At 38.6% G+C, this 19,547-nt stretch overlaps 1 protein-coding gene across 1 annotated transcript in view; it reads right to left on the reverse strand.

Moving 5' to 3' along the window:
* Positions 1-11,846, reverse strand: part of LOC135259701 (neuronal acetylcholine receptor subunit alpha-7-like) — a 52,048-nt gene extending 40,202 nt beyond the window's left edge. The window contains exon 1 of the mRNA XM_064344332.1: positions 11,639-11,846. Within this exon, the coding sequence (XP_064200402.1) occupies positions 11,639-11,708 (70 nt within the window). The 5' untranslated portion in view covers positions 11,709-11,846. The remainder of the gene's footprint in view (positions 1-11,638) is intronic.
* Positions 11,847-19,547: the final 7,701 nt, after the last annotated feature.

Consider the following 19,547-nt stretch of genomic DNA (forward strand, 5'->3'; position numbering starts at 1 on the left):
CTGCTAAGACTGATTAAGCTTCTGAGACTGACTCATCTGACATCTGCCCCATGATTACCTCGCCAATGCTGAAGACATGTCCGGGACATGGACAGAGCTGTATGGCTGCCAGTAGCCTGTGATGTTCAGCTATTGCTGTGACAGCCACGCAATAGCTTAGCTAGGCATGAATAAAAGAGGCATTGAAACATGCTGCGTTCACAGTTTGTACTGTGTTGGCCACCAGCATGACATGGCTGCTGTCTGGCTGTCACATGTCTACTGTATGTGTGAGGCCCCAGGTAAGGCTCAGGTGTTTACCTTTAGTGTTGGTCTCAAAATTTGTGACAAATTATTTACTGTGATATACACAGTGTATCATTGTTATCATCATCATTATTATTTTATTAATTTTTTTTTTTACAAATACAACCATTCAAATAATAAGGCCAATGCATTAGGACTTGATTTCATTCAGGCAAGATGTGTGATGCATTTCCTAGTGTGAGAGACTTAAAATAGCTGCCGTGCATCACCCCGGTGGGTGCTACACATTGGTGCTGGAAGAGGTAAGTTTTCCCCTCATCACTCTAATGGTTTCTGAGTGTGAGAAAGGCGCTATATGAATGTAATGAATTATTATTATTATTATTATTATTATTATTATTATTGGTATGCATGTCCTACCCAACATGGGCAGGAGATTGACCCCTGCCATGGCACCTTCTGAGCTGTCATTCCTTCTCCGTCTGTTACCCAGTCTGAGTGAAGCACAACCTAGCATGCTCTCACAACCTAGGATCTGTCTACTCTCATTAAAAAGGCGTTAATTCCATTCACCGCAGCCAATCCAGGGCTATACATGTAAATCCAGTGGCAGCCTCCCATTAACCCTGCCACCACCCTTCAACCACCCCACAATCCGATTGGAACGTCACCAAACTAACTGCCTCCGCCTCTTATACATAAATTGAATTACCATTACACTGGCATTTTAATTTACTTTACTGTGGTTGTGTGCAGCCCCAGGCAGATGTAAACTCATAAAACATTCCACTACAGAGTAAACGTGTAAATCTCCATGACAACAACATTTGCAGCAAAAAACAAACAGGAAGTGCAAAGGGCAGTGGCCATTTCAATGCACACCAAGCAGCTGTTTAAAGCGGCTGGATTAGGATTAATCTTGGAAATCCATTAATGGGAAAACCTCCGGGTCCTTGGCAACCATGTGGTTTGCGACCCTTCGACATAAAAGTCCTAAATCCTTAACAACATCAGGCGTCGTGGTATGCAAGAGCACAGCCCGTATTAAGAGTCGAGTGAGGCTTCAGAATGTTTGACCACCGTTCCCACCCATCACACCCAATTGCTTCACTCTTACCTTGTTGCATCCGCACCACCAAAATACGGATATCGCCCATTATCGGCACTGTTACATGCCATCGGCAACGCATAGGAAAGGTGTGACACAGCATCGTTACGCAATGTACCGACACACAGATGGTGCAATGAAAGCTGATGAGGCGGTGCTTGGGGATATATGTTCACATGGGGAAAAACATAAGCTTGGCACACAAGGTCCTGCTCCGATAAGGCGGCTAATGCGAATGTGGGGCATACTGAAAGCACTTTATATTAAGAGCATTCATGATGTCGCAGTTACTTTGTTTTGCATATAACAACTAGGCTCCATAATGCTAAAGCGATGCACAGTTTTCCATAGAGATGGTTCAGCAACAAGTATACAGTAGCGAGATAGCTCAAAGGCTAACAGACAGTTGCTTTGCGGGAACACGATACTGCAGAAACGTTTCGATGGCAAACTTAAAAGGAAAAAGAAACATATTAAAAGCATGCTACACAATCTAAAAAGAAAGATTAAATATGTGTCCCATTGAATACTGTTAAACTGTAACTGCATGCTACAGCGTGCTTCGCATTGAGTTTATGCAACTGAATACTTGCACAGCAGCATTGATGCAGAAATGTTCTGTTTTAACATTTTTTCCAAATATTGGTTTCATGAACAATTATTCATCTCCCTCTTGTAATGTGAAAAATATATATAACTAGATAATCACTCCCTGCCAGTACTATAAACATGGCCTGTTCTCCTTTGGAGTCTGATCAGGGGTACATTTCTGTAAACCACCTTACAACTGCATTGCCATCTTAAAAGATACCCCTCCCTGCAAGAAATGTTTTAACATTGGGTGAAGATCATTTGGTACCTTTAAGTAAAGATGGGCATTGACCGTAACTTGTGCTTGTATACTGATGAACTGATGATTGGATATTTGTCATATGGTGAGCTTCAGAACTGAAAAGGTAGGATACAATTTTTTTTTTAATGCATTATATTCAGGGGAGGGAATTTAAAGCAAGAAAAAGAAAAAGGAATTCTATGCCTTCTAAAAGTTCTAAGGAACTTTTCCATCAAAGCCATAAATATATGTCAGTTGCTGCCGAGAGAGTTTTGGGGTGGTGGGAGGGGGGGTGAGATACGTGACGTGGAATGTGAGAGCAAAAGGAGGAGAGAAACACTTTTCAAGGTGTCAGAAATGATGACAGAACACGACTCGGAGCTGTGATGTCGGCCATTTTGAAATGCCTCGGGGGCAGGTTTCTCACACGGGTGAATCACAGGACAAGCGGCAGGCAGCTCAATTCGCTTCGTTTCCCTCCTGGCGGCCACCAGCTTTCACTTGTGTTTCCATGCGAAAAGGGAACCGAGAAGCACTTTTAAACAAACAAACGACTTGTCCTTCTAAAGCCCTCGTCCAAAACGGAGAGCATTAAGGGAGCGCGGCGGGCAAGCTCGTGGAACCCGCATCGGTGTCAGAAAAATTGGACGTTAGCCCGGGCCCACTGTCCTTCAGACATGAGAGGCAAATCCTCAGGGTCTCTCCCTGACTCTCACAGATTGTGTGCTGCTTTGGTTCTCACAAGGCTGTCTGGTGAGACACCACAGCTCCACTGCCACACTGTTAAACTGCATTCTGTCCTCAGCTTAACCCCGGCCTATCATCTGTTTACGCGTATTGCTATTGTGAAGCTGTTTTTTTTGTTTTGTTTTTTCAAGTGTTTGTCTATTTCAGGGCACCTTTGGGAAAAAAAGTTAATCTCAGTGGGGTTTGCCTGGTAAAATAACAGATAAATAATTTTAAAAAATATAAAATCAGAAAGTACACACAGGAATGGGATTATCTGAAATTTTACATCAAATGAGGTACATTTTGGTGATACTCTCATACAGATCAAAAACATTTTACCGCTTTTATGAGCCTTGATGCCATCTCTGAGTTGAATATAAGCTGTTAAGAATGTGTTTTGCTAAAATTATAAACCTGACAGCAAACCAGTGGATGATAATCAGTTTCTTTCCTGACATAAGCCTAAATCATCGACTGATTATGAATAAATACGTAAAATATTTTCTTTTTGTCTTTTTTGCTGAAATCGGGTAATTGTGTTTGTAAAGTTTTGATCAAACATATTGCCCAGACTTCAATTCACAGACATGCACTCATGAGCAGACATCCATGCAACTGCACACACACACACACACACCCATGCCTGCACGTGTAGAAACAAGGAGTGATGTCTCTCTGTATCTATATTCATTCTTTCCCCAGGCCCTATGTTAGGTAGCTGTGACAGATTGCCCTTTACGAGTTAGCCATGGAAAGCCAAATGCCGGCAACGCACCAAAAACAATAAGTGATTAATGCCTGGCATACCGGCTGTTGGCATTAACAGCCATCTAAGGCAGTTGTCTAAGGGGAAAACATGTTTTGTCAGATGTGCTGCCAAGCACAATATATCACATTAAATGAATTAATGGTAAACACCTGCCAGGTTTTTTCAGAGAATGGCCCTGTATCCACTTTGGTAGCACTTTCAAGGAAATTAGACAGTACTTAATTTCTAATAGAGGTGATTCCAAGAAAGTATTATCTATATTCTTAGGAAGTGCACAAACTAGGCTATAACCAACCTAAACCTTTGAAGTTATCAAAAGTAACAAGGTAGTTATTTGAATTGGTAGCTAATAGAAGGGGTGTTTCTAAGTATTTCAGTTTTATATATTTTTTTATTAATCTATTTTTTACTAGTGTCAATTACATAATTATCTGCTATTTTTACCACATTTTATTATGTAAATACCTAGTAAGTACTGTAAAAAGGAAGTGTTACCTCCACTTCAATAATGACTTTGAGAAAACACCACTTGTATTAAAATACACGCAATGGCAATGTTTAAAGTTACCGCTTATGATGTCATTCCAATATCCTTAAAAATATAATTCAAAGAAGAATGTTCAATGACATCTAATATAAATAATAGGAAGTGCACAGTTGATTGAAATGTTGGCTTTTTATTATTTTTTCCGTTTAAACGCACTTTGCGAATTGATTATCGCCGGAAACAGAAACCTGATCCAAGACAGACTGGTGTTCTCCAACAAACAAACAAACAAATAAATAAATAAGCCACGTGGTTTGTATCAACCCCTCAGAATCAGGTTGTGACAGAAGCCTTACTTTGGCAATTTTCTCAAATTTCATAGTAAGAGAACACAATGTTCACCCTTTTGTGAAAACAGTACTTTGGGATTATTTATATTTACAGCCACTTTTCCTTAAAACTTGGAATTAGTTTAGATGCTATTCCTGTACTTGCTAATATATTCCTGAACTGCATGGAAGAATATTAACAGCAATCATATCCACAAATCTGTGCTGTCATTTCAATTAAAATGATATGTCTGTGAAATGAAAATGTCTGCATAGTATGATTTCGTCAGTATATAGTATTTTCCGCAGCCTTGTAATTGGAGCTGTAACGGCATACTTGGGGAATAACTGCACTTTTCCCTCTCTTTTCGAAACCTTGCAAAGATTGTTGTTCTCTGTGTGAAAAATGCACACTGTCTTATTATTCATTAGACTTTTCTCTAGCAGCCCTCACCCAGCAGTGCTCACCGCTCGCCTGGGCTACAGAATATCTGCATGGGACAGTAAAATGGATGATTTATTAAATTGAATTAACCAAGACAGATGCTCAGAATGCAATGGTCCGACTCTATGACACAGTGCTGCCATTAGCTGTACTGTAGGTTTCCCAACAAGTCCCTATCACACTGATGCAATGCATACAAGTCAGAATCTCCTATACAAGGCCCTACAGCCTTTCAAAGACCATTATTTTGAGGTGTCTCATCTTTTCCTGATACGAAGGGCTTTATATAACATTTCCAGAAATACTCTGGTCAACATAATACAGCTGAAGTGAAAAATTTTGTAAGAAAACGTAAGGTGACCTAAGGTGATCTTTAAAAAATATTTGGATCTGGGTGGGTACGCATAGATTTTTTGTCTATTTTGTATTTTGAACAGGGCTTATACGCTAAGGTGGGGCCCTTTCCCAGGAAGTGGGGCCCATTCGCAGGAGGCGGGGCCCCACGCGCAGTGCATATCATTGCCTACCACACGAGTTGGCACTGGATCTAGGTCATTCATTCTCACTCACCTCTAAAAATGTGGTACACTAAGCACAAAATTTCCAGGAAACGTAATGTAAATGTGAAACGGTTCATTTCAAGCAGAAACAGCAGTCATTCAGCACAGGTGTTCCCATAAGAAATGCATTACTGCTTTCACAGCCTGTTTGAGAGCACCTCCTTACAGTACTTAAAATTCAATTCATTTGCAATGACTTGATGTCCCTTAATAAAGTAGAATACATCCCTGCCATGAACACTAGCACTGTCATAATCCATGCACTGATAGGTACATGCATTCACAGTAGAGTATTTTTTTCCCCACAGTTAACCATATAAATGTCTCAAAAAATGTTTATAATTCATCCGCAATCATTCAGTTTCCTGTATTTTTGAACATTGTTTCCATTGTTTGAAACACTAAACACAGATGATGTATGTCAAGTGTCTTATTCAGTTACTGCACAACTGCATAGTTTAGCAAGTAGCTTTCTGAATATTGCATATATTTGAACAAATTATGAACACTGTTTGGCAGTTAATAAAGTATGGTTTGACATGAGTGTCATGAAAGGCAACATTATATTCATAATGTAATATAGCCAACACATGCGTTTTGTGTTACTGTTGAATTTTTTTTTTTTTCTTAATTTGTAGCCAGTAGCCATTTACTTATCTCCAACTGAATTATGTCATGGCCTATTTTTTACGGGTATATTGCTGAAAGTTTGCGTGTAATAATGGTTTATGAAGGCCTGAAAATTTAATTGCATTTCTTCAATCAGTTAATTTAATCTTGTTTATTGACAGTTGCTAGTGAACACACCTCACTTCTAGATCCATTAGTAAGTCAGGCCAAGTACCTCTGGCATCATGACCTTCATACAGGGAAATGCACATCCATCATTTTTGACTTGACCTGGTGGTCTCTGAACTGAACTATGGGTCATGTAAGTAGGCAGTATTTTTTTATTCATCTGGGATTTCAAATTCATAAACAATGTTGTTCAGAAAAAAGTTATTTTTGTTGGGGAAATGAGCATGTGTTAATGCTTATAAGGCAATGTTAATAACATGTAGGGCTCTCTCTCTCTCTCTCTCTGGGATTTCTTTACAGTTACATTGAAGAGAAGACAAAGGAGCTCAAATGAATCAGTGCTTATAAGTCAGGATGCTCATGGTGTCTTGCACTCAACAGAAATGATGAGGCATCCAAAATCAGCTGCCATGGATGAAAAATGCCCCACAGCAAGGCTCCACTGCCATTATGGACATTATTTGAACTGATATATCATGAATGCATAGAACAGACGCTGGAATTTCGGAGTCAGCAAGGAAATTATATGCAAAACATGATGGAGCATTATGATACTGAGGGATTAAAATTCTGTGTAGTTGTTTCACAGGTAGTTAGTGAGCTATACTTGAATCATCAAAGAGACATGCTGTGTTACCCTTGAGCAAGCTTCTTCCTGAATGCTTCCCTGTGATATGCAAAATGTTGGCTATGTGAATTACTCGGGCACTAAAGTACCATTTATGTTTATCAGCATTGTTGCTGTCCTCACATCAAGTTCATATTTTGCATTTATGATTAGATGATCATTCAAAAAACACGTGGCTGATGCTGATCTAAGGTGATGTCAAACTCAGAACTGAGACAAGAGCTTGATTAGTTTCTCTAATTGGAAACCTTAATCTTTTGCTTGGATAAATCATGCCTATTGCCTTTTAGTTGTGACAGCATGGGTTGAACCCATCTTACATCACATATTGCATAATCAGTAGAAAGCTTGTGTGCTGAGTGCCAATGGATTGCAATCATTTGTACTTGGAGTTCATCACAGTTAAAAGACAGCATTATGACTAACTGCAACCACCAAAAAATTAAGTTGTTTAATTTTTTATATGATCTATATATGAAGACAACCCAGAAGAAGCATCAAGATTGATGTGGCCAGAGGGTCATGAACTTAAATCAGCTTTTATTCAGAACACTTCAGACATGAATAGGCAGTTTACGTACATCTAAAGGAAATTGAAGATAACTGCATTTGAGTTTGGGCATGATAGGCTTGTATGTTTTTACTGATACTGATGAATCCACATTTCTGTGGATTTCCAAAATCCAAAGAAGGTGAGGACCCCCAAGCTTGTTTTGGTACCCCACATGTTACAAAATAAGGAACCGTTGTTGTTAAAACATTGGCATCATAAAATAGTTTGTAGATATAGAACCGTGAATTTTAACACTTTCAAATGGTGCATCGGGGGACCAGATTGATTGAAAATTTCACCAAAACAAAAACCCAGAATGAATGCAAATAGACACACTCTGGCCCAAATTTACTTTACTTTATTCAGTTTATTTTTTACAGGGACAGTGCACATTAACAAACACGGGCTGGTGCAATTTAAGGGGTTAAGGATGAACTCCAAGCGCAAAGTAATATTAATATTTTTTAATAGTCCATTTTTAATTATATTAGCTTCTCTACCAACCTAGCTTTTGGAAGAGGACGTGAAGAGACCGGATGCGGAGTCACAAAACTGAAGTAATGTGAAACCAATCAGTGAATACCTACGTCGTTAAGCCCGCTCACCCGAACAGTTCTGCTGCACTGAGCATGGTTGTCTAACCGTGCCGAGAATATCGTGCTGGGCAACGTTTGTAAGCGTTATGCGCCAAACCGTTTCCAGGTGGAAACACCATTGAAATCGTTCCTCTCCGTGCTCAGAACCGTTCGGGCCTACAGTGGAAAAGGGGCTTAAGTTAACCAAGATCCAATGCACATATTGTAAATACATACAGCCTAGATCCATAATAACACATGCTATTAGGTGGGGATAGGAGTGTTTCTCTTGCTGAAGATAAGACTGAAGGCAAAATCCTCCAAAACAAACAGGAAATGACAGGCTTGGTAGAGCATCACTAAGGATGTTACCTAGCATCTGCTCATGGCTATCGGTCACGGACTTCAGGCAGTAATCTAAACCCTTAGAAGTGATTGTACATGTAAGAGCCAGTCACCTTGTGGTTGCAGAATAAAGATATCCAGCCTGAGTGTAGGGTTATATGATTGATTGGAGGTATGGTGGAGCTGTCCCATTCACTGTAGGCTAGCACCAATGTTTTAAACTGGATCTGAGCTGCAACAGGTAGCCAGGGAACAGAGATGAGAATGGGTGTAACATGAGCAACTACTGGAGCATTGTAGACCAGTTGTGTGGCTCTATTATGTATTAACTGCAGGGATTTTGTGATGCCAGCAGGAATACCACCACGTAGGAGACTGCAATAGTCCAGTCATGAATGTACAAGGGCTTAGACTAGGACCTGTGTAGAGGAGGTGCTGAGGAAGGGGCAGATACTCTGGATGATGTATAAAAGGAATCTACATGCATGACTCACTGCCACTACATGGAAAGAGAAGGAGAGTTAGCTTCATACAGTAGAAGAGCTCAGAGTGAGTTTTAGTTTAGCATCTAGATTAAAAGAGAGGTCTAGTAGTGGTGAGGAGAGACTGAACAGCACCTCAGTCTTAGCTGGGCAGAGGAGGAGACCATGGTGGGGGGCGGGGGATGACAGACCAAAGAAATTGCACATACATAAAGAGAAAAGAAGAGGGGGTCAAGCACAGACCATTGGGGTACACCGATATAAATGGTCCTGAGCATGAGACAAGACAGCATCCCAGGAAGCAACTGCTGTTTGTAGGTTTTGCTATGTTGATTACAGACAGAAGTAGAATTAGGGGGAGTCGTGGGTGTGGTACCCATACGTGCAGCCATGGGGGCCCCATGAATACCCAAACATAGAAGCTAACTTAGGCCCTCTCATCATGCCTCATACCCATATGTATGACAAGCTAGCTCCACCCCTGACTATAGACCTCCAACCATTTTTATCCTGCACAAAAGGGCAATGTTAATATATCAGTATTTATTATACTATTCAATATCATGCTCTGTGCAAGGATCACTTTGTGTAAAAAGCTGACTGTGCATCTGAATAACTATGACAGAGCTGGAAGCTGTCCTTGCTGCTTTCTTTGTTCATTAACATCGTAATATAAGCCAAACAATGTCTGATTATCAGCAATAATTTAATAAGAGAGTTCACTATTGACTATGGCATCACACCCTGGAGTCATGATGAGAGCTTAATTATCTTCACGCACAAAGGGGGGGTTTTCTGTAGCTTTCTTGTGAAAGGTACAATGGAGTTCTATCCTCATTCGTCGCTTAGACAACACTGGCAGTCATACTGGCGTCAGAACTCAGAAACTTGAGACAAATGACAAACACTGGTTGCTGCGGGGAAGGAGAGAGGAGTGTGAACACAATATGCCACTGACAATAATGTCAACCTTTGCAGAAATGATAAAGTTCACTTAGTCCTGCTTTTGCACGCAGAGCTAATATTTTGTCACTTTTTTATCACATAATACTTTGTCATATATTTTGTGCATATAACGTAGACTAGATTTGTTTCCTCCCTAAGTGCTATGTTTGATGGATAAACCTGAGTAAATGCTCTCATTCTCACTGAGAAACCTCAACATAACAGTCCTGTCTCAGGAAGAATGTGGTAAAATGCACTTTGTAGAAAGGACACAGTGGCAATTGCAACTTTTGCTGAAGCTTTCCATGATACAGGAATCAAAAATGTTTCATGCCAAACGGAACCACACAGTCATCACATAAAATGCATTGTGTGTCTAAACCAGGGGTGCACAACAAGGGCTGATCCGTTTCAGGATTTTGTGCCAACTTCAGCTCTTAATTATTTAATTAGCCCAGTCATATCTTGATCTGAGATTTGTACCAGCACCAGCTACAGCCGAAGACTGCAAGTGTGTCCTACGGATTTCACTGTGCTCAAGTACATGAGTGAACCAGTGTAGTTTATAGAACTGTCAGAGAACTAAAACTGAGGTGACTGGTTGGAACAAAAACCAGAATGTGGACCAGCCATCCAGGACCGGAGTTGTGCACCCCTGGTCTAAACTATTGACCAGTTTTGATTTGGTGGATGTGTTCACGAGGCAAAATCGATCTACACAGCACTTGCATTTAATTGTCCCAAGCTGTCCGTAACATATACTATTAAGATACTATGAACAAATTAATGTAGTGAAGAGTTTAAGACAGATGAAGAGCTAATGAAGATGACGGTCTTATCGCCTACTGCCCCCTTGTGTACCACTCGGCACTGCATTGAGTAAATCGAAAATCCACATAAAATGTAGACTACATTCTTCCCATAGGATTACTGCGGTCTGCTACCTGTGCGTGAGGACATTACCTAAGAATGCAAAATATGTGTTGAAGAACTACATTTCTAGAGGATTGATATGCAGATATAAAATGAGAAATATAATATATTTATAAATATTTATATGAACATAACATATCGACTTGATACAAATAGATAAATTAGCTTTTACTCCTCAAATTAAGGTACAAACTGGAGAAAATTGGTACTTTATGTATCATATTTTACTTTGCAGGCAAAGTCTAATTCCACTTTATGTGGAAAGGTTGATCTATTTCTGAAAAACTGTTTCGTTGGTATATCTTACTTCGTCCCCATGAATTTATTATATTGTAAAACAAAAGTAGCCTACAGCTATCAGAACGTTAAAATTCGAAAGAAAACGAATTCGACCAGCATTTTACTTTCCAATGTAAAGTCGTTCGTGCTGCAAAAACACATCGCACGTAAAAAATAAATAAATAAATAAATAAATAAATAAATAAATAAATAAATAGTTTTTGGTGTGAATATGGGCTATACCTCGTAATATGCATGTATAGCATATACAATTGTTTCATACCTCATTCTTTGTGTAACAATTACCCCATCATTTACATTTTTTTTTTTCAATAAAGCTAAATAACAATAACACGTTATTGTTGTCCTCTTTACTACGAATGTAGGTGTTTATGAGTTTACGTATTTTTAAAAAATACTGTCATGCTCGGAGGATAACTTCTTAACATAATTTGAAATACGAAAGTAGCCGAAGTATAAGAACCAAGCTAGTATAACTTGTTATCCATGGAGATTTGCTGGTTTAAACGAATCTCTGTTACCGACACAAGCAGGTTTCCTGCAGCAGAAAGTGAAATCGTACCAAGAACCTCACCTTTGAAGAGGAAAGATGTCCATAAATACATCCCAAAGTAAAGACATATCAAAAACTTCCGACCCTGCATTTTCCAAGGAAGAATCCGCCTGGTCCCGATGTGAGCTTGCTAATTCAACGTCTGAAGAGAAAGCACACGATCGATTTGCTAAGAGAGAGAGAAGCAGATGGAGAAAGTGTGAGATCAGTTGTCACCACTCGCTCGCAACACTAGCCTACTGGCGAATAGCCTATTAGGCTCTGCACACCTTCAAATCATTGTAATGGGTAACTAATGTGGGCGTCTATTTGAAGCTAAACACAATTTTTTTGTATATGAATTACAATTTATCATAATAATTTAAATCACAATTCCTCATTTATTTATTTTTTTTTATTTTATTTTTTTTATTTGATTGTTAAACATGGCTGCTGTCTTTTCATCTCATTAGGCTACTTGGCGTCCTCTTCGAACGCATTCTTTTGGAGGGACTTACAGGTGGATGTAAAGAACCATGAATTGCGAGAAAGGATGGCAAACATTTAACCCCCTGCAAGTGTAGGCTGCCTCAATTTATTTCATATCTGTTTTGCTTCTCAGACTGTCCGTGGACCTCATTTCCTTGCATTCCTGAGTTAATATTTTCCAAAAAATACCGGAAATTATGTTTTAATGCAACAAGGTTTATTTATTTATTTAATTATTTATTATTTTTAAGACAGTTGCGACTCATGGACTCATGACGCACACACGTACATACGCGCACACAAACACACACATAAATACACTTAGAACATAGATATTATAGGTGGGCAAGTCGATGAAAACTTTTTCAAAATGCACATCTTGTAGCCTACTATTACTTACTACGGCTACATCATTAATACTAAAAAATAGCCTGTCATATAAAACAAGACAAAGTTAATAAAACTTTTAAATCATCCATTAAAAGATGAAGAATTGATGGAAAGTAGTCAACTGTACGCTTATTCTTTGCCTTTTTTAATTAAAGACAAACAAGATAACAGCATATTTTGCCATAAGAGATGATCACTACATGTGGATACTGTTAGAACTAAATTTTGGTTCTAAAAAAATTAAGTTAGATAAAAGTTAAAAATCACTATATAAGGATGAGCCAGAGTTGATGGATTTCTATCTAGGCTTACATTAAACCACAGCAATATAGCCAGAAGCTCTACTGTTTTATCCAGTTTGTTTGTTCTGTATATGAAGCAACTTTTGCTCCAGTCTGTAGAATTCTTACAGATAATCCTTTTTATCTTTTTCCAAAAATACTTTCAGAATGGATCCGTATCATGTAGCGAAATACAGCAGCACACTGCACTGTCTAGATCAGGGGTGTCCAATCTTATCCAAAAAGAGCCGGTGTTGGTGCAGAATTTTGTTTTAACCCAAAACTACGACACCCGATTCAACTAATTGATTAATCATGGTCATGGTTTATCTAGAATTTGATAGGTAGAATCAGGTGTTTTTGGGCTGGGTCACTGGGTGGAACCCACAAAAACCTGAAGCCTCGCTAGCCCTATTCTGAGAAGATTGGACATCAATGGTCTAGATTCATGATTATCATACAGTATGTCTGTCCTGGTATGTGTACACTGGAAAGCAGGCTATTCATTATTTTATCATAATTTCCATATTATTCATTTAAAAAGCAACTTGTATTTAAGTTTTCATTTATGAAACTTTCATTTGGAAATTATAGTATGCTAGACACATGACATACTCCACAATTTTGCTAACAAAACATGTACACACTTGAAAAGAATAGTCAAGATATTCTGATTGTGCAAGTAGAAGACACAAAATGAAGATGAAGGAGAGAGAGAAAAAAATTGACAGTAAAATATAGGCAAACAACAACATGAAAGTTTCAGTCCATTAAAGATGCATTTCAGTAGTACTCCTCAGACCAGGACTTTCTCAACCCGAAGGTCTCTGGATATATTAAATGTCATTGAAAGCTCTTACAAGCATTTACATACTTCCTGCCCTTAAAAAATAATAATCCACCTCTGCCCCACTTTTCACCAGACAGAACTCAACCTTTAAATTCTTTTGAGGTTTACTTTGCTAGTCTTGTTGATAAATTGAAAAACCTCAATCAAGTCCCATGTATTCTTTTTTTCCTGCACTGTATGTCTAAATATAACTACCCATGATCCATTGAATTTGTTCTGACGATAGAATTGTAAAACATCAATATAACCTTTTTTCAATTGAACATTCAGTTACTTTTTTCCGACCATAAAATATTTTTACTTTTTTTTTTTTTTTTGGAAAGGGCAATGCTATTTGAATATGTCCATGTCTCACCGAATGCACCTCTTAACATACTTTTGGTTTGCATTGAATATCCACTAAAAAAAGAATTGGCAAGTGCATAAATCTTAATAAAGATTTGTACCAAATCAAAAGCAACACTCAGGAGAGATAACCCCACCCTCTGGAAGAGATCAATATTGTCCTCTCTCCCACTTTGCTGAGAACCTTTTCAAGGAGAGTGCCCTGTGCTTCATTTGGTTGCTGCCTAGCGGTTTTAACCTTACCGATATGAGTGGTGCTGAGCTCTTATTGTCAAAATTGATTTCCCTTTTGGTCGCCATGGCAGCTAGTATTTGTGTACTCCCACAGAGGCATTATAAAGAAAAAGCTAGGATTTCAACTCAAACTGCAGACTGTTAATTGAACGATAAAGTTAATCAAGGGTCAAGCGCAGTCTTCACTTGATTAACAGCCAGAATCAGTCAATGTTAATGACATGCAACTAAATGAGTGTGAGTGGATTAGAAGGTTGTTCACAAACTGTTCAGCTAAAAAGCAATGATGCTGAATTTGAAGGTTGTTTCAGAGCTGATTATGGGGACACATACTGAACATAAACAACAGGAAAGACAGTTACAGGTACAGTTTATGCACAATATATCTAATCCTTTTTTCAATAGTATCAATATGTTCTTGGTTGATCCAGTCATCTGGCTTGGGGCAGTCTTCCTTACATGAACTGTTTTGGCCAGTCATGTACATTTTTCATACTTCATTATTGATTAATTGCCCCTTCCTCACTAGTGGATATCTGCAGAATATTAAAGTTGTGCTCTAGTTAAGAAAAGGGACTTGGATGTATCCAGCCGTGTATGAAATGTTTGAGCAGACCACATTGGTGATGGTAGATCTTGCTCTGCAACCCGCAAAGTTGCTTCTGACAGTTGAAAGGGGCACTCTAGCCACAGATGTGATTCTTGTGTTTGTCAAGGGCAATAAAGCCACCATGGATTTCACAGAAAGAAAAGCCATGTTACTCACCAGTTTCAATGTCACATTAAGTCAGGTGTCTCTTGCCAGTGGCCCGAATATGCTTTTAGCTTGTTTAATCACGTGACAGATTTATTGGCCATTCCCTGAAAATGCATTGAAGAAGTTCAACCATTTTATGGACGGAAATGCAGAAGGATGATTTAAGCTGCGAGCAAACAGTCGGAAACGTTTATCCATTTAGCGCTGAGAGGGATGATTGTGAAGCGCTTAAAGCCTTCCAAGAGCTGGCCCGACACTGAAAGCGGGTTCTGAAGAGCCGCTGACAGCCGTCCGGCCTTCGCCCCCCGACTCAGTAGAAGACGGAAGCACAGGTGATGGCTGCTGACACCTTTCCAGGAGCCGTCTGATTCCCGGGGGTGAAGAAATCCCTGCAGCAATGACAGTTTGAAAGGACCGTTCAGATCCAAGGCGATGCTAAAGGCTAAACGATATTGACGAAACCGAGGCTTCGCCAACTTCCTGCAAACACGCATTTGTTTGTCCGTTTCCCCATGCTTATATTTCACAAGCTTCAATTTGTTTTGTCATTTGACCTTCTAAGGGTACAGCAATATGCTTTGGTATTTACTCGCCTGTCACAAGCATGGAAAATGATCAAATGGGAAACCCATTTCCCTGCATAATAGCTACCATCCAATAGTTTCTCTCCAATTGTATTTTGGACAGAGTTGTTGGATGTTGTTCTGCTGCGCTTGTATTTTTTCGTGCAAAGCGACACCATCCTATTTGTATCGAAGCCACAATAGAAGGAACATTTGGAATTCTAAAGAGTAAAATTTTGTACTATAGCAGGAAATTGTTCAGGATTTCTTTCTTATATGGTGGCATGTTGTAGTTGTGATGGCATTCAGACCTGGATCAAATACGTATTTGTTTTGGATCAAAATACTTTTCTGTGCTCTGTTGATCTTTCCTGGTGTAATTGAACCTGCCAATACGAACAGAAGGTGAGGTTTGCGCTTTTTGAGAGTATTTCATTGGTTCCAATACACCAGACAAGATCGGTAAAGCATAGAAAAGTATTTGAATCCAAAACAAATACGTATTTGACCCAGGTCTGATAGCATTACAGCTTTGGTGTCATTTTTAAGTGACCTTCCAAAAATAATATTCCTCATTTGTCTTACCTTCTGAGTGAATATGAAACTCCTTAATGCTATTTTTCAAAAAGTGAAAAAAAAAAACAGATAAAATTAAGATGTATTTATATCAATCATGAAGGTGACATGTGGTCCAGTGTCATGTGCTTTTCTTATGAAGATCATTTGTCAGAGTAGTTTTAGAATCGATCATCTGACCACTTAATACCAACATTTAATATATAAATATAAGTGGAAAAATTGACCTCGTGTCACATTTCCAGAAGATCACAAGCAAGTCATTATTTTAATTCTATATAAGGCAGATTCAGAGCCATGAGTCATTATTTTCTGTTAGTTCACGACCCTCCAGCTAAAAGAAAGAAGAAAAAAAAACATCATTCACTGCAAAAAAAGCACTCGAGTATATTGTGTTGGTATTTCAGCCTACAAACAATTTCAAAATAGATTTACTTGAATCAATGGTCGCTGCCTGGATAATGTAGCTGTTTTCTCTCACAGCCAGAAAGACATTCAAAGATAAGACAGACTTCTGCAATATTGACTGGAAACAGGCGCTCAGAATATTAAGTTCTCTCCAAAAGTGAAAAGATGCCTTTAATAGAATGTCATTTCCCCTATGCGAACAGAATGTACTGATGTACTGAAAAGGTACCGAGGAAAGCAACCCAAACAAGCAGCTAGAAATGGAACAAATAGCACAAAATGATTTCACACCCTTAAATTCAAAATATGGTAGTTCTTTGGAGACATGAAGTTCCCATAAAGGTGTTTGTATTGTAACTGTTGAATTGAACCACAGAGATATTGGAAGGTGTACATTTGCCAAGCACTTAGGACTTTTAACTGACAAAGTACTGCTCACTTGCACCAGAATTTGTGTTAAATCTATCTCTCACTCACTCTCCCTCTCTGTCCCTCTCGCTCTCTCTCTCGCTCTCTGAATTTATCATTTTTGAGGCACAATAGCAGAGCATAGTCATCACGTTATAAGTATTTTATTCCATTTGTACTGTGCTATACAGGGAAATGCACATACATGCATCTTTTATGGTCTTCAAATAAACAAATAAAAAACTTTTACATGGCCATCACATTGTGTAAGAATGAAGGAGTTGTACAGTAAACCCAATTTGACACATAGCAGCTTTTTAATTAGTTTCTAGCTTGCAATATAATGTACTGAATCCATTTTCATTACCATGGCCAGCGTAGTACCTATGGGTAATTCTGGGAAGGGAGAAGAGTGGAGCAGAACAGGAGTGGTGCTTGAACCTCAAAGCATACTGGTTAGTCTCCCAGATGCAGCACTGCTTTGGTGCTATGCAATGATTTACAAAGCCTGCTAGATCTCTTCACTAAAAGCTAGCTGTTTACCTGGACTCAATCAATGTATCGATTTGTAAGTGTCTTTGGATGCTACTGTCTGCTGAACATTTAGGCCAGGCTTTCGTTCAATGTTGGTGTTTTTATTTTTTTGCATGCAAACACACACACACACACACACAGTGAGTGAGTGAGTTAGAGAGAGAGAGAGTGATTGGTGAGATAAGTGTTGAATCCAAGCAAGGTTGTCTGTTATCACTTTTCTATTGTCTTGGGCAAAGCACCACATTGGTTAGACTGAAATCCACCAGGGTTTTTTTTTTTGCATTAGCTGGCTTGACTAAACCTAACAACCACAATCTGGCTTAACCGTTATCACAAACGTGGTTGTCAACTTGTTAAATGAACATGTGCTTTGCCAACCAAGCTTTGTGCACATTCCCATCTTTAGTATAGTTTATCCTCTGAGAAAGCCAGTGGATTAATTCAGTCTCTGAATAATCTCCACCCTAAGAAAACACCCCCAAGCTCTACTGAGTCCTACAGGAACGGAGATGCCTCTTACCAAGGAGTTGATTGGTGCTTTTATATGTTTTAATCAAAGAGCCTGAAGATACCTTGCCAGCAGACCAGGTTAGAAATGCAGCATAAGTTATATAACCTGATATAACCCGATTAGAAGAGTCGGTTTTGTCTTACACAAAACCCTGGGTTAAAGCTTACATTAGCTTGCTAACCCCTTAATCTTAATTCGTAGTGCATCCCTCAGTACTCAGTAGTCAGTCCCATTACAAATTCAAGATTTGCTCAGTTTAATTCTCTTACAATTAAATGTACATCAGCAGCCTTTCCGTTAATTAATATGATTTGTTTTAAATTGCTTTCCTCTGAGATGAAGTGAAGTGGTCCAAGTTATCAAAAAGACTTAGCAGAAAGCAATTAAATTGGCTTTTTCCTTTAATATACAAATTTACCTTCTGATTCATTGTCAGAATATCTTCTGTCAACAATTACTAAATAAACACTGGTACGCTTATAAATGTGACATACTTCATGTTGATTAATCCAAATGAATGTAGCAAAGGCTAAAATAAAATGCATTTGCTGCACAGCCTAACATTGCTGTATTTTTTCATAAGGTTTCATTCAATCCAACTGTACATTTTTGCTATTATAAGCAGAGTCAAACGTGTATTGGAACACAAATGACCAATTTAAATCTAATTGCTACAAGCTAATCACACTTCTAGGCAGAAGCCCAAAGAAGTCATGTATAATTGGTTTATTTCTACTTGTATCTGACCATTGCCTAATATATGAATAAACAAACACCGTAGTTTGAGTTTCTAATTCAACTCCCAGGTGCTTAGGTAAACTCAATGAGTATTCAATGTGAAAAAGGAACACAGTGCTGGGGGAATCTTCTCTAGAGCGTAAATTTTCGTCAATATCCTTTTTTCTATAGCTCAGAAGTACTCCTAACACATTTCTCGTTGCTGGACAGATACAGTGAAGCCCTGTGCATTTCTTACTGTTGGACACACGTACAAACAACTGGGTGTCTTTCACAGTCAGTTATTATGAGGCCCTGTGTGGTTCTAACTATTATATAGCTATAGTGAGGACCTGTGTGTCTCACTATTACACATGCATGTGTTGTTAGACTAATATAATCACTGTGTCTCATACTTGGCCAGATTACACTTGGCCCTTTTCTGAAAATTGTCTTTATTTTGCCCATATACAATTACTCTTATGTACTAAAAGATCTACACCCCAAAGCATCATTTTGAAATAATCTTCAAAAGTGATTACACGTGGATTAAAGTTATTGTAGAATGTGCCTTATTAATTTTAAGACTGAATATTCTCTGCATTTGCATCAGAAGACAGAGGTTCTCCAGCTCTTACACATCAACCCCTATGGTGTTTCAGCTCATAAATGAGGGCCCAAACCTTTCATTCTCTAAATTTCTCTACCAGCTCTCTCTTCTTTACCCCAGCCTTCCCCTTCTCTTATTCTGTCCTTTAAAATGCTCTCTCAAGTGAGTTTCAATTAATTTTATTGCACGTTATTAGCAGGACAAGATTAATTGGTTTTGCCAAATTAGCTAAATAAAATTAAAAGTGTAACTACTAATTACAACTATAGAACAAT

This window comes from Anguilla rostrata, chromosome 7, assembly GCF_018555375.3.
Source record: "Anguilla rostrata isolate EN2019 chromosome 7, ASM1855537v3, whole genome shotgun sequence".
Classification (NCBI taxonomy): Eukaryota; Metazoa; Chordata; class Actinopteri; order Anguilliformes; family Anguillidae; genus Anguilla; species Anguilla rostrata.